Source organism: Haemaphysalis longicornis, unplaced genomic scaffold (assembly GCF_048455015.1).
Source record: "Haemaphysalis longicornis isolate Haplotype H1 unplaced genomic scaffold, Haemaphysalis longicornis Haplotype H1 scaffold_3, whole genome shotgun sequence".
In the NCBI taxonomy this organism is placed as follows: domain Eukaryota; kingdom Metazoa; phylum Arthropoda; class Arachnida; order Ixodida; family Ixodidae; genus Haemaphysalis; species Haemaphysalis longicornis.
Window position 1 is genome coordinate 183,479,819 of NW_027526335.1, and position 14,666 is coordinate 183,494,484.

Here is a 14,666-nt window from a genome sequence, read left to right on the forward strand (position 1 = left end):
GGCATATCGATAGCGGCAGGGAAATGGGAGGGGGGATATAAAATGAATCCTCAAGCTAATGTCTTCCGCCCATCGTTACAGCCACGTGGGTGGGCGGCGGCTACATCAACGGGACGGCCGAGGTGGTCTACACCAGCGGACTAGCGTGGTGCCAGGCACCCTTCGGCTACGCTATCAGCCTCAGCATTGGTGAGCGTCTCACTGCTATCGTTATACGCCAGTCGCGTAAGAAGTGCTCTAACTACAATCCAAGTACGACGCTAATGTATGACTCATTGACGCTTAACACAACAAGTTGGCGGATGGTTGCGGTGAAATCATCGTGGTTTCGTACGATTGCACGTCCTCTTCGAATTGACCGACTCTTGTTCAAACGCATTTGCACGATAAGTAAAACTTGATTAGTCCGCGCAAGCAGCACAGGCTGGTCATTATTTTAAGTGTTAATATTACCCTTGTGTTGCAGCGGGCACCTATTTCTATTTGTTCTCTCCAACCGGAGAGACCAGCGGCACAGGTATAGCATGCAGTAATAACAATGGAATTTAACATAACGGTGGAATTTAACATAACCCATACTGAATATCAATACACACTTCGCGTTACTGGAACATCTTTGTGATTGTTTTCTGAGCTGTGTCGAAGGCGAGGGCAACTACGAGCAAACAACATCTCGTTATACAGCATGAAAAGCGCGTATACAGCGTGGTTTCAGTCCCCCATCAGTTGCCAGAAATGGTGCACTGAGGACAGTTTTTAACAAGGTTTTTTCCGGGGTGTGTCTAGAAAGCGCAGGCTATGTTATGAGTTACTGGGACCAATTTAGCAGCAGTGCTGACTAGAAAGATACTTTAGAACCTCCCGCTTTTTCACTTTTGGCTCTAATAAACGAATGTAGCGGAAAGCCCCATCTCTGCCTTCGTGAAAACTAAGGAAGACACGGGCGGCATTCCATCTGCCATGACTGCTGGGCGCACGCCACATTACGCTTCGTCCCAGTCCTCCTCGTCGCCTTTCATAGACGGACTGGTTATGCGCTTCTGACCTGCGATTTGATGCCCTCGTCTGATAGCGCACCACACACACCACTGTAATCGCGCCCTCATCGACGTAGTTGCCGAAGAATGCGTCTTCCAAAACGTCTGCCGTGTGAGATTTACCGTTGCCTAATTTCGCCTTTTCCGTGCCACGCAGCCTCGTGTGTATGCTCAGGGTGCGTTTCTTTGGCCGTGTGAGGCGCCAGGACGCTGGCGCGTAATTCAAATTATCAGTTACGGAACCGTCTACGGTTTGCTTTAACGGCGTGATCGATTGGCCTAGTTGGTATTCCATGGTTCTGATCAGTTAAGTGCAAAGAATAGAAAGCGACTGTAAAAAGACACGACACACGTTTACTAAGGGCGTGTCTGTGTAATAAACTTCAGTTGTAGTAGCGCCTTTGTGTCGTGTCCTTTCACAGTTCCTGTGTATTCGTTGCGTTCAACTGTTCAGAGCCGTTGTTTTAACGGGCTTCTTTATACATAGCCTTCTAGGAATACTTAGTCGTACCAAACCGAAGAGTTCAAATTAGGCAAAACAAAAATTTAAAGTCGTTCCACTCAATGTGAAAGCCGTCGAAAGTTCAGAGAAATGATTCGTCATAATGGGCTGTACCGCCGTTATCCGCTCACTGCTACCACCCCGTACAATTCAAATTTCCCGCCTTCGCAGTGCTCGCGCACCCCCTGCCTGAAACTGCGCCGGCGGGAGTCATGTTCTTTTTCTGCTTGCTTTAATTTCGTATGCTGCGGCTGTTTCGCGGCATTTCGAACGCGCCATTTTCTTCTTGCGCGGCTGGAGCCTTTCTGCGGCATTTCGAACGTGCCATTTTCTTCTTGCACGTGGTGCCTTTCCGCGTCGTTTCGAACGAGTCATTTTGTTCTTGCGCGGCCGCTTCCTTCGCTTACTATCATAAAAACCAACCCAACGAGCATTCCTAACTGAATGAACGTGGGCGCTGCCGGTTAATTACGTATATTTTGCCTCAAATGTACCTACAGTTTTCTTTGCGCTAAACAACGGGGAGATGTAGGACAAGCGCCAGTGGTTCAGTAGCTTCGAACGCTTATGACTATACAAACCGCTTGGCTTTCGAAGCCTCTGGGCTACGCCGCGACGACAGCGCTGCAACGGAACGCCCTGTTGCTCTACTTGTCTCCAGCGAGCGAGCTACGACGACAAGGCGAGCGCCTAAACTGCTCTGCACTTAAAAATTGGAATTATTGAAGTCGGAGCTGGCCAACTTTCGCTGTATATTTCGGGAGTGCTCGCGGCATTCCGGGGAGCAAATGTGGTGGCTCCGTCCAAGGTGCCCCTGTAACGCGCGCGGCTCTTGGCGTGCAGGAGGCTACCTGTTCGCCGTGAAGATGCGCAAGGCCGGCTACAAGACGATGCTGGACCCTTTCCAGCAGCACTTCGGCAACCGCATGGGGGGCCTGCTCTTCCTGCCGGCCTTGTGCGGCGAGGTTTTCTGGTCGGCCGCCATCCTCGCCGCTCTCGGTACGCACGCCGCACAGTGTGTTTAAGTGGCACTCCAATGCGCGCCCTCCATTTCTGCCAGGACAGATTACTGTGCAGCTTTTCGAACGAGTTGGACGCGACCTCTTACGTGTAGGTAGCGCTTAACCATTTCATGCCCAAAACTTGAGTATTTTGTTTAAGCGTGTGAGTTTTTCTGATGATCTAAAAGGACTTCCGACATCACAAATATGAAGTCAGAAAAAATTTGGTTCATCAGGACGGACATTGGGACACACTGGACACTGGGAAACGCTGGCCACTGGCTGCCCATGTATCCCTTGAACAAGACCGCTACCTTGATCACCATGATTTATGCTTCAAGTGAAGACAATAACGTAAATTTCGTATTGCTATCATTTGTAATGAGAACGAAATTGCACAATTTCTGTTACCTGTGACCAGCTCATTGAGCCACCCGGGCTCGATGCGAGTTGACTCGCGGAAACAATATTTCTTTAGCACACGGGAGTACGTACTGTCCTCTCTTCTTTTATTTTTGAAAGTCCGGGATCCTTTTCCTGCAGAAAGATGGGGTTAAATGTCGAAAAAACCGCGAAGCGCGAGAGAAAAAAAATATTGTTTGAGTTGTTGCTCCTGAGCAAAAGCGGGCATCAAAGGGTTAACTCTAATTGGAAAGAAAAGCGTACTTTTTCTGCCATTTTACACCTGGCCTGTGTATCAGAAAACTTGTGATGCATTTGTTTGGCTAAGAACATAAATGCTGACACAGCCCAGGACTTCGGTACGTGTAAGGCCACCGATAAAGCACAAGGCGTAACACAACAGGAACTAGCACCAAAATACCAAAGCAAGCAGTATGCAGTTCTGGTGGCAGTACCCGGCGATGCCACAGTGGGCATATTAAAAATCGGTATTAACAGATATTAAGTTACTAGAATCTGTTCATAATTAGTTATTGTGCACTGGAGTTGCGCACAGCCAAGAATTCCCGCCTGCTGTCGCCTCCCGTAGCAGCCCATGCATACAGGATCTGCTACGGAAGGCATGTGGTTAGAGAAAACGGCTGACAGTGGTTCTTTATAAGACCGTCCCCGAAGCAAACTGTACAAGATTGCTGCGGTCAGGCAACTATTTACCCAGGCTTAGTCTCAGATCAGCACATTCTATCTCACTCAGTGTTGTAACACATATTTTGAAGCCACCGCTTCTAAACCATTCCAGCCGCGTCACAAAACTCAAGCAAAATGGAGAGACGAGCTAGTTGGTTCGCAATTTCCATGAGTGAAACTTAAACGCAAACGTTTTTCACAGGGACGAGAAAGGGAACGACACAGGCGCTTACTATCAACTGAAAGTTTTAATGAAAACGAATACACATTTATACCACCCCCAGACCGAACAACCCAGCACGTGTGCCCTTCGCACATGCGTACGGCCGTACAAGAGAACCGCCCCATTCTCTTCTCGTTTCTCTTCTCCTCTCCCTCATGCTCTACCCCCTCTCCTTGAGAAGTTGCACTTCTTTATCTAAAATACTCAGCGACGGGTGACTTATACAATCGGGACCCTTAATCCGGATATGGAAGGCTTCTGCAGTTCCCTGGTGGCACGGTCTCTGTGCTTAAAAACTACTACCGTGTCCGTGAAGTGTGGCTGACAACGTAGCTGATACCCGCATTTAGAACAGTGCTGCGCCAGGTGTGTGTAGGGCTTTCCTTTCAAAGAGGAATGATGCTCCCTCAGGCGTACATTTAGACAGCGGCCGGTCTGGCCGACGTACACCCGGCCACAGGACATGGGAATGCAGTACACAACATTAGTCACGCAACGAACAAATTGGAGCCCGTGTTTTATCAAACAACCTTGTGGGGGGGAATCGCCCCGGGAATCGAGCCTGTTGCTCACCATGGCGCATAAACTGCCCAGCTTGTTCCTGGCCGAGAACACCACCTTGGCGCCGAATCTGTCAGCTGTCTTCTTGAGGCGATGCGACAGCGCATGTACATAGGGAATGACTGCCACTTTTTTGCTCTGTTCGGTATCTGTTATGTGATGCGCGAACCCTTTCAACTGTTTCACAAGACGCTGACAGATTGCCTGGAGGACGGAGAGGGGAAACCCTGCGTTCTCCAGCCGAACTACTTGTGCATTAAAGCTTTGTTGCGCCAAATGATAACAGGACTTGCTGACCGCGGATTTGAGACACGTGTGGGCTATCCCGTTCTTAACCAGCTTGGAATGAAAAGAAGAGAAGTTTCTCACGGCACCATACATGCTGGATGTACGCGCCTCGTTCTAATAAGCCACTCTTGAACTTCGCTTCTTTTCATTCCAAGCTGGTGTACGCCAAATGTACGCCTGAGGGAGCATCATTCCTCTTTGAAAGGAAAGCCCTACACACACCTGGCGCAGCACTGTTCTAAATGCGGGTATCAGCCACGTTGTCAGCCACACTTCACGGACACGGTAGTAGTTTTTAAGCACAGAGACCGTGCCACCAGGGAACTTGCAGAAGCCTTCCATATCCGGATTAAGGGTCCCGATTGTATAAGTCACCCGTCGCTGAGCATTTTAGATAAAGAAGTGCAACTTCTTAGGGAGAGGGGGTAGGGGATGAGGGAGAGAAGAAGAGAAACGAGAAGGGAATGGGGTGGTTCTCTTGTACGGCCGTACGCATGTGCGAAGGGCACACGTGCTGGGTTGTTCGGTCTGGGGGTGGTATAAATGTGTATTCCTTTCCATTAAAACTTTCAGTTGATAGTAAGCGCCTGTGTCGTTCCCTTTCTCGTCCCTGTGAAAAACTTTTGCGCTTAAGTTTCACTCATGGAAGTCACAAAACTCGCCGTGGAAGAGACAGACCCACGTTTGCCTGCAGAAGCAACATTGTTGTCTGTTTGTTTCCCAATTGCTGAGTAAATCATTCAGAAAGACGTAAAATCGCAGATTACACACACTCGAGCCTTTTTTCTTGCAACCGTTTCAGCTGCTGTCCCGGTCAAATAGTTTTGTGTCATGCGCTCATTTGGTTTCGCAATCAACACAAGTTCACAGATATGGTTCGGGGGATTTTAAATGGAGTTGTCTTGTGGGGCCACCTAAACGCGTACAAGTACCGGCGTTTTCTTACTTCAGAACACACGTTGGATTAGTTTTTAAGATGGCGAAAAAGCTCGCGTATAGGAATAGGAGCCAAAAGACGCGCGCTGCCTTGAAAAATGGCGCACAGGCTATACGAATGGAGGAAAACTGAGTCGAATTGAACCAGCCTCCGTAATATTCATCGTCTGGATTGCGGGAAACTGTAAAGTCGGGAAGGAAGAGAAAGGAGACGCGATTACTTGGCAAAGGCAGCTGAAGGCATTCGGCGTTCGACGACAGTTGCAAAGAAGCAGGCGGAGCGTCCGGCACTTTTAATGCGTAGCCTTCTTTTCCGGGCACCCGCACAGCCAGGACCGTGTAATGCCCTGTCTTTCCCACAAAATGCAGATTTTGCGAAACTTCTCTCTGTAATCGTTGTAATAGCGTAAATGTAGATAATTGGTCGAAGAAAATTTTGGAAAACTAGAAAATAAAAAAAAAATAGCGAGAAGTGGCGAACCGTGTAACGCCTTTCATTTCCACAAAAATGCAGATGTGGTGGAAGCTCCATCTGTAATTTCTCTAATGCCGTATATGGAGATATTTGGGCGAACCGAATTTTCAAAAACGGAGAATAAGAAAAATAAAAATTGATTAGTGAATAGAGGCGAACCGTGTATAACGCACTGCATTTCCACAAAAATAGAGATTTGGCGGAAATTCCCCCTGTGATCGTTGTAATTGCGTAAATGGAGATGACTGCATGAACAGAATTTTGAGAAAAAAAACATAAGGATACTAGACAAAAAATTGCGAAAGGTGGCGAACCGTGTAACGGTCTGCATTTCCAAAACAAACACGCATATTTTGTGGTAGTTCCACATGTAATCGTTATAATAGCTTAAATGAAGACAATTGGTCAAACAGAATCCTCAGAAACCAAAAAATCAAAAATAGAAAAAATAACGAAAAGTGGAGAACCGTGTAACAGTCTGCATTTCCACAAAAATGCAGATTTGGCGGAACTTCTGCTTGTAATCGTTATAAAGACAACCGCCGCTACAACGAACGCTTCTACTATGAAATAGCCTATACAACCAACGATGCAGTATGGCCTGGCCAGATTCCTGTGTTTCCTATGTATTGTGAACGCCACTACAGTGAAGACCACTACAGCGAATTCGCCTATTTAACGAAGAAATTCATGCGTTCCCAATCGCTGAATTGTTGTTGGACCAAAAATTGAGCAATCGGACCAGTTCACCCATTGGACCAAGGAATAATACGGTCCGTTAAACCGCACGATGATGCTGCCGTGAACTTTGCTGAATCTCCAGCGCAACATTGAAAGGGCAACCAGTATCAACGCTCGCCAGGTTATTGAGATGGTTACCGGCGCATGAAGGAAGGTGTCCGCCGACGTTGTGCGCTACTGCAGGCGCAGTGCTGGCTTCAGTGAAGCCGACGACACAGCTGATAGGTGTGGCAATGAGCCAATTCGGCCACGAAGCTGCAGGAATTGATAAACACGTACAGTGCGTATTGCAATGCAGTACGGGTTGTGACGGCCGACGAAAACGTTTCGGTGCACGACCAGGTCCTGGTTGGCTCGGACCTGACAATTGACGATATTGCGGAGGCCATATAGAGAAAAGAGACGCCGCAAATGAAGCAGGGGCGAAAATTTTGCAGAGTGTCCTAATGTTGTGGCTACCCGAGACGCTCTTGAGGGGCTCATTGAAATAAGACAGAAAATAAGAGTTGGCAGTCAAGAAAACTTTGGAAAGGAAAGGGGAGGATGTGGTAGGCCATTGAAACGGATAAAGAATTTGGAACGAAAGAAAGTGGAGAAAAAATGCCTTTGCTGAAACGTTGGCAACAATCGTGCTTTTACCTTGTTCAAAGTTTTCTTTTCTTATATATATATATATATATATATATATATATATATATATATATATATATATATATATATATATATATATATATATATATATATATATATATATATATATATATATATATATATATATATATATATATCGTCTGTTCCTGACCTAGCTGCGCAGCATGCCGTGGACCTCGACAGCCTCAGGTTGCGGATTTAGTACATCACACTGCTACACAAGAGAAAATTCTTGAAATGTTTTGCCTATTGGAGTTTAAATTTGATGTAGATAACCTTTGTTTCTCTGAATACGCTTATCTCCTTTACTGGGGGTCAGTGAATTGGGCGACGCATATAACGAAGTGGTGTGGTTACGCCGCGGCGACGGAACGCCTTGTGGCTCTACTTGGGTCCGGAGAGCGAGCTGCGACGACAACTCGAGCCCCTAAAGTGTTCTGCACTTTACCTGCTTCTAGAGTACTATAAATACGACGCCTATTTCTCAAGCCTCTACGACCTGCGGTTTTGTGCGCGTTGACATCACATCCGAGGTCTTCTCACTCATTGGGGGTTTAATTTATAAAAAAATGTCTTTCGCCTTTCCCCAGCGTCTTATAGCAAAACCCTTACATTTCTAATTGCGCAGTTCTCGAAAAAAAAATTTAGGGACACATAACAATCCCTGCGTGCTTTGAAGGCAGATGCCTTGCGTACTATTTTGACGGGCACGTCTATATGAACGTGACACATCAACGCAGAAGCCACGCTACACCTTAATCAGGCATAATCCACATGAATTTCACTTTAATCTCTGTTATTCTTAGTATCCTAATCTATCTCATTCCCCCTTATTCGTTCTTGATATGCCTTAAAGCCTCCCTTATTTCACTCGAATCTTATCTTATTCCCCCAAATCTGTCCTACTTTTTCCTAATGTGGTTTACTTCATTCTAATACCGCTTAATGCCACCTTGCTAGTCGCACTATTCAATCATTATCACTAATCAATCAATCAAAACTGCGCCACCCGTTTTATTTACTCCCAGTACTCTAACGATATCAGCGTCCTTGCACCGCCAAACTTTCCGAAATAAACTTACTCCCAGTACTCTAACGATATCAGCGTCCTTGCACCGCCAAACCTTCCGAAATAAACTTACGCCCAGTACTCTAACGATATCAGCGTCCTTGCACCGCCAAACCTTCCGAAATAAACTTACTCCAAGTACTCTAATGATATCAGCGTCCTTGCACCGCCAAACCTTCCGAAATAAACTTACTCCCAGTACTCTAACGATATCAGCTTCATTTCACCGCCAAAACTTCCGAAATAAACTTACTCCCAGTACTCTAACGATATCAGCGTCCTTGCACTGCCAAACCTTCCGAAATAAACTTACTCCCAGTACTTTAACGATATCAGCGTCCTTGCACTGCCAAACCTTCCGAAATAAACTTACTCCCAGTACTCTAACGATATCAGCGTCCTTGCACCGCCAAACCTTCCGAAATAAACTTAACAGTCACATGTCACAATCTGAGTTAATGCAGCTAATATGCCCTTGTAGAGTACTTTTCGGAGCCCTGTTTTTTTTAAAGACGATAGTCTTTCTTGGGCTACTTAAACCCAGAAATTTTGGTTTGTCTGTATGTCTGTCTGTCGGTCTGTCTGTCTGTTTGTCCGTCCGTCTGACTGTCTGTGACTCGATTCAGCCCACCGGCCAAAGCAAAACAATGCCTGCGCAATAGTCTTATATAGTCACAGCTAAATCTACCCGTCTATGTGGGGTGTAAGGTTCATACTTGGCAACATTGTTGAAGAAGCACAAGACATTACGCAAATATGAGACAACAAATCAATATAGAAGTGATATTTGCAGTTAGTTGATGAAAAAAAATCCCCCCACCTCCCCGAAGGGGATCGTGCGGAAATGCGAATGCATTGGGTGCACCGATGACTGCGGTGCGAGTAATTATTATTAATGGCGTACTTAATGACTTCACCGACTTCCATCGCTATCAAGGCGCCAGGCGCGCGCTCCACTGCATTATATAGATTCCTAGCGCAGCGAGCGGAGAGAGGGTACGCGGAGAGGAGAGAAAGCCCGCCGAGCTCCGCGATGCGAGCACCCTCACACGCCCGAGCGCGCTCCTCCTCTCCCCTTGCCCTCCGCTACTCCCGCCCGAGCTACCACCTGCTCCGGTTGCTAGGCGCGCCACAGCTGTTGCTAGGGGCGAGGAGGAGCGCGGAGAGATAACACCTGCGGGCGCACGCCGACGGAGCACGACAACCCCCGACTAAGGAATGCATTTGCATTTAAAAATCAAACATGCTTGACTTTTGCGAAATTAAATACTTCACCAACTGCAGAAAAAGAATTCACCACTCTAGCTTCGCGCCACTCTAGCTTCTGGCGCCATTTTAAGAAATCAACCGGCAACAGTTACGCAAGGTTCCACTAGATAGGTTCCACGTTCTGCTTGCAACGCACGTGGAGTAGGGAAACGCGGTTCTATAAACGTTAAAGTAGGGCGCCTCGATTAACGCGCGTCTTCTCCGTATGGCAGCGTTCGCATCGAGACACCCCGTTTGGAGCAGTGGAACGCGGGAAATTTAAAATGATTTAAGCAAAACCTTTGGCGTCTTTACCTTGGGAGGAGCGCGACGCGAAAGGAACAACATGAGAGGTCAGCGGAAAAGCGAAGGGAGGCATTTACTTCGCAAAAGCCGATAAAGACTATCGTCTTTTGACGACATTTGCAACGAAAGGAGCAGATACGCCGCCAATTTTTTTGCTTTCATTTTTATTGCAACATTTTTTGTGCCACACTGTTTCTTTTTTTTTCTTTTTTGTGCTCTCGGTGTTCATGGTTGAGCAGAAACTCTTACCCTTATGGACTGCCTTCGAACCTTGAAGGTTGAAATCAATGGAATGAAATGAAATATACTATTTCATCTTAACCCACTTTTATCCATTGACTCACTTCAACTCACTATCATTGATATCAATCACTAATACGTCCTTAATGATCCTTACCGGTAAACATGCGTACTATTTGTCAATAATTTCGCTCCGGCACATAATTAACTGACCTGCACCTTGCTCTCCCCAAGGCAGGGTGCCAGGTTATCGATTGATTGATTGACTGATTGCAGGGTTTAACGCGCCGACGCAACGCTGGCGATAAGGTGCGCTGTAGTGGGGGGCTCCGGATTAATTTTGACCACCTGGGCATATTTACGTGCGCCGAAATCTCGTACACACGGGCGTTTTTGCTTTTCGCTTCCATCAGAAAAGCGGCCGCCGCGGCAGGGAAACGAACCCGCGTCCTCGGGCTCAGCAGCGCAACGCCTTAGCCACCGATCTACCGCGGGGTGCCGAGTTATCTCAGTGGTAACGCACTTGCCTGAGGCTCTAGGTACTCGTGTTTAGATCCTACACGAAGCCAAATGAGCTAAATGCAGAGCACTTTAGGCGCTCGCCTGGTCGTCGTAGCTCGCTCGCTGGTCCCAAGTAGAACCACACGGCGTTCCATCGTAGCGGCTGTCATCGTGGCGTAACCCAGAGGCTTCGAAAAAAAGCCAAGCGGTTTATATAGTCATAAGCGTTCGGAATGCGTGAACAGCTGGCGCTTGTCATGCATGGCCCCGTTGTCTAGCGCAACGAAAACTGCAGGCACATCTGAGGCCAAATATACGTAATTAACCGCCGGCACCCGCGTTCATTTAGTTACGAATGCTCCATGGTTGGGTTTGTTTTTACCATAGTAGGCGAAACAAAGTGGCAGTGCAATGCGGCGCGTGCTGGAGGAAACGGAAGCTCAAAAAGAACAGAACTACCGCTGGCGCAGTTTCAGGCAGGGAGCGCGCGAACACTGCGAAGGCGGGAAATTCGTTCGCGTTGAACAAACCTCCGTTAGAGGAATGAGACAGGGCAGCGAAGAGCGTCATGGGTGGTAAAAGTTGGCAGATAACGGCGCACAGCTGATTATGGCAAATCACTGCTCTGCACTTCGGACAGCTTCCACATTGAGTGGAACGTCTTTAAGTATTTTATTTCCTTCTTACGCGCCAGTTATTTTGGTACGATTCGCGCTGACGCAAACGCCGACTGCGACGACGAGGTCGGTCACCTTCGCGTTTCTTGAAACATGCTGGGTGGTGCGACGAAAATTGACACACTAAAACATTTTCATGAGTGAACCGCCGCTCTATTCGCGCTCAAACTTCACACGAAGTTCGAATTTTGTGGTCCATTTTGTTTGACACCGGGAAAAACGACGGTACTTACCTGTTTATTCTGAAAATAAGTAAAAACGATTTTCGTCAATGGGAAAATGGCGGCTGATTTGGTCGTGCGTGCCAGCGCAAGTTGATCTTAGAACGACTGCACCACCGGGGGTATGCAGAGCGAAACGCACGTTTGGGATTCACGCTAGGATGTAGCCAAATGGTGTAGCAAACGATCAGAAAATGTGAAAGCGGGTTTTCTGATCGTCTGCTGGCTCCTTCCAAGGTGCATTTTCTGATCGTCTGCTGCACCATTTGGCTCTTTCCTACCGTGAATCCCAAACGTGTGATTCGCTCAGCATAACCCTAGGTGGCGCAGTCGTTCTAACTTCGCTGGCTCGCACGTCCAAATCAGCCGCCATTTTCCCAAAGGCGACAATCCCTTTTACTATTTTCAGAATAAACAGGCAAGTACCGTCGTTTTATACAGTGTCAAACTAAATAGACCACAAAATGCGACCTTCGTGTGAAGTTTGAGCGTGAACAGAGCGGCGGTTCGCTCAGGAAAAAATGTTAGTGTTCCGATTATCGCCGCACCATCCTGTATAAGGCCTTTTCCTTGACGGAAATGTTCGCTTCTAAAATACGGATCCGCCACGACTCGTGTAGGGTGGTGCTGGTGGTGGTCATTTATTAACTCATGTATGTATCTTCATGGGATCACTTTCCCTTTCGCAGGTGCCACGGTGGAGGTAATCCTGGAACTACAGCGCGAGACGTCGGTAATAGTGTCCGCGTGCATAGCGCTCTTCTACACCTTCACCGGGGGCCTCTACTCAGTCGCCTACACCGATGTCGTCCAACTGGGCGCCATCTTCTTCGGACTGGTGAGAGGCGAAGGGCGGCAAATTTAAAAGTGATTTTAGATGCGGAGCATCTTATAGTCTGGGCATGTCCCGCGTCGGCGTCCGCACTCACACTGCGCATGCGCAACTCTCCTCCTCCTCTCTCTCCCACAGCTACGCGATACTCCCGCCACTTCTTCTCTCGTACCAGCTGCGTGCACTTCGCCTTGGCTTCTCCCGCGTTCTCGCTTCTGCTTTCGCGGCGCATGCTCGGCGCTTGCGCATCTCTCCTCCCCTCGTCTCATCTCCTTCAACCTTGAATGTAAATCGGGTAGCGCACTGCGCGCGTTCAGTTCAGCGCTTGCTGCGGTTCACTCCGCTTCACTCCGTTCTTCCGATGAAGTGTGATGGAAGCAACAGTCCCGTCAGTTAGTGGGTTGGCGCAAGCAAGCGTCAGCACCACCCCTCAAGCAACACAACTGAAACACAACGGAACTCCGAGATGCTCCGCATCTACTCAGCGTTCCCTTCGGGAAGATGGGGCTAATTTTAGATGCAGCACATCTCTTTAACTCGCCTTGCCCCGCGTCGTTGTCGCGGTGTAGTCCGCATCCCTCCCCCATTCTCCTCGCCGCGGCAGCTGCGCGCTCCGCCGCTCTCACCGCAGCGCCATCTGTGCGTCAGCGCGGTCAGCGCGCAGCTTGCGCTCGGCTGCGCTCGCTCCCGTCGCCGTGACAGCTGTGCGTTAGCGCGCAGCACCATCTTCCCGCGAGGGGAACCATGGGGCAGATGCGACGCATCGGGGGTGAACATGCTGCGTAAATAGGATACACAACAACAGCAATCCACACGCTGGCATCGCTAACGTAACCGAAACGCATCGGCAACCCCCGATGCGTTGCATCTTCCCAAATGTTCCCCTCGCGGGAAGATGGTGTAACTTTTTTTTTCGTTCGTTCTCTCCTTTACTCCTTTCGCGTGTACTAATAATTTCATTTCGACAATACCACGGCGGAACTTCAGGAAATTTTGGTGCCGTCGCAGCAAAATGCTTCTCGTTTAGCTAAGAGAAGCTACTGCAGTGATAAATACGTCAAGTATGTCGGCCGATGCCACGATGAGCGCTGCCGGAAAAGACAGGGCACTGGCTAAGGCGCTGCGCTGCTGAGCACGAGGTCGCGGGTTCGATTCCCGGCCGCGGCGGCCGCTTTTCTGATGGAGGCGAAAAGCAAAAACGCCCGTGTGTACGAGATTTCGGCGCACGTTAAAGATCCCCAGGTGGTCAAAATTAATCCGGAGCCCTCCACTACGGCGCGCCTCATCGCCTGCGTTGCGTCGGCGCGTTAAACCCTGCAATCAATCAATCAATCAATCAATCAAAGACGGGGCACTGCCAATACTAGTGCAGATAGACGCTATGGACGTAAGCAGTGCCAGTGGTTTATGCGTCGTGACATAGTGCGCAAACAATAAAAGAAGGTACAATGGGTAAAAAGGCAAAGCTAAGGTTAAATACACAAACATTACGACAGACGTTGGTATGAGAAGCTTCGCAGTTGGCAAGATGATCCATCAATAATAAGCACAGTTGGAGCCGCGCGTGTGATGAAAGTTGTCGTTATTTGCATTTATTCGAGACATTTCTTACACGTGTATTATCTAGAATGACAAGGATAAACGGACATTCCTGACGAGGCTATGCCACCCTTACAAGGCATAGCGAAACCAAGCCAGCATAGCAGAAATCAAGCGAACAATAGCTACAACAGGACAAATATTCTGAGTTAACAAGCGCTTTTGGCTGACGCAGTTCAAACACTTTACACCATGATCATTTGCACCAGGCAACTGAATGCACAGAAAACATGTTCAAAGAACTATTTTATTGATTGATTGTAGGGTTTAACGCACCGACGCAACGCAGGCGATGAGGCAGGCCGTAGTGGAGAGCTACGGATTAATTTTGACCACCTGGGGATCTTTAACGTGCGCCGAAATCTCGTACACACGGGCGTTTTCGCTTTCCGCCTCCATCAGAAAAGCGGCCGCCGCGGCCAGGAATCGAACCTGAGTCCTCGTGCTCAGCAGCACACCACCTTAGCCA

General features: G+C 48.2%; 1 protein-coding gene across 1 annotated transcript in view; it reads left to right on the plus strand.

The window, feature by feature from the left end:
* Positions 1 to 14,666, plus strand: part of LOC144175582 (high-affinity choline transporter 1-like) — an 84,310-nt gene that overhangs the window by 11,735 nt on the left and 57,909 nt on the right. The window contains exons 2-4 of the mRNA XM_077704643.1: positions 82 to 189; positions 2,383 to 2,538; positions 12,456 to 12,604. Coding sequence (XP_077560769.1) covers positions 82 to 189; positions 2,383 to 2,538; positions 12,456 to 12,604 — 413 coding nt within the window. The remainder of the gene's footprint in view (positions 1 to 81; positions 190 to 2,382; positions 2,539 to 12,455; positions 12,605 to 14,666) is intronic.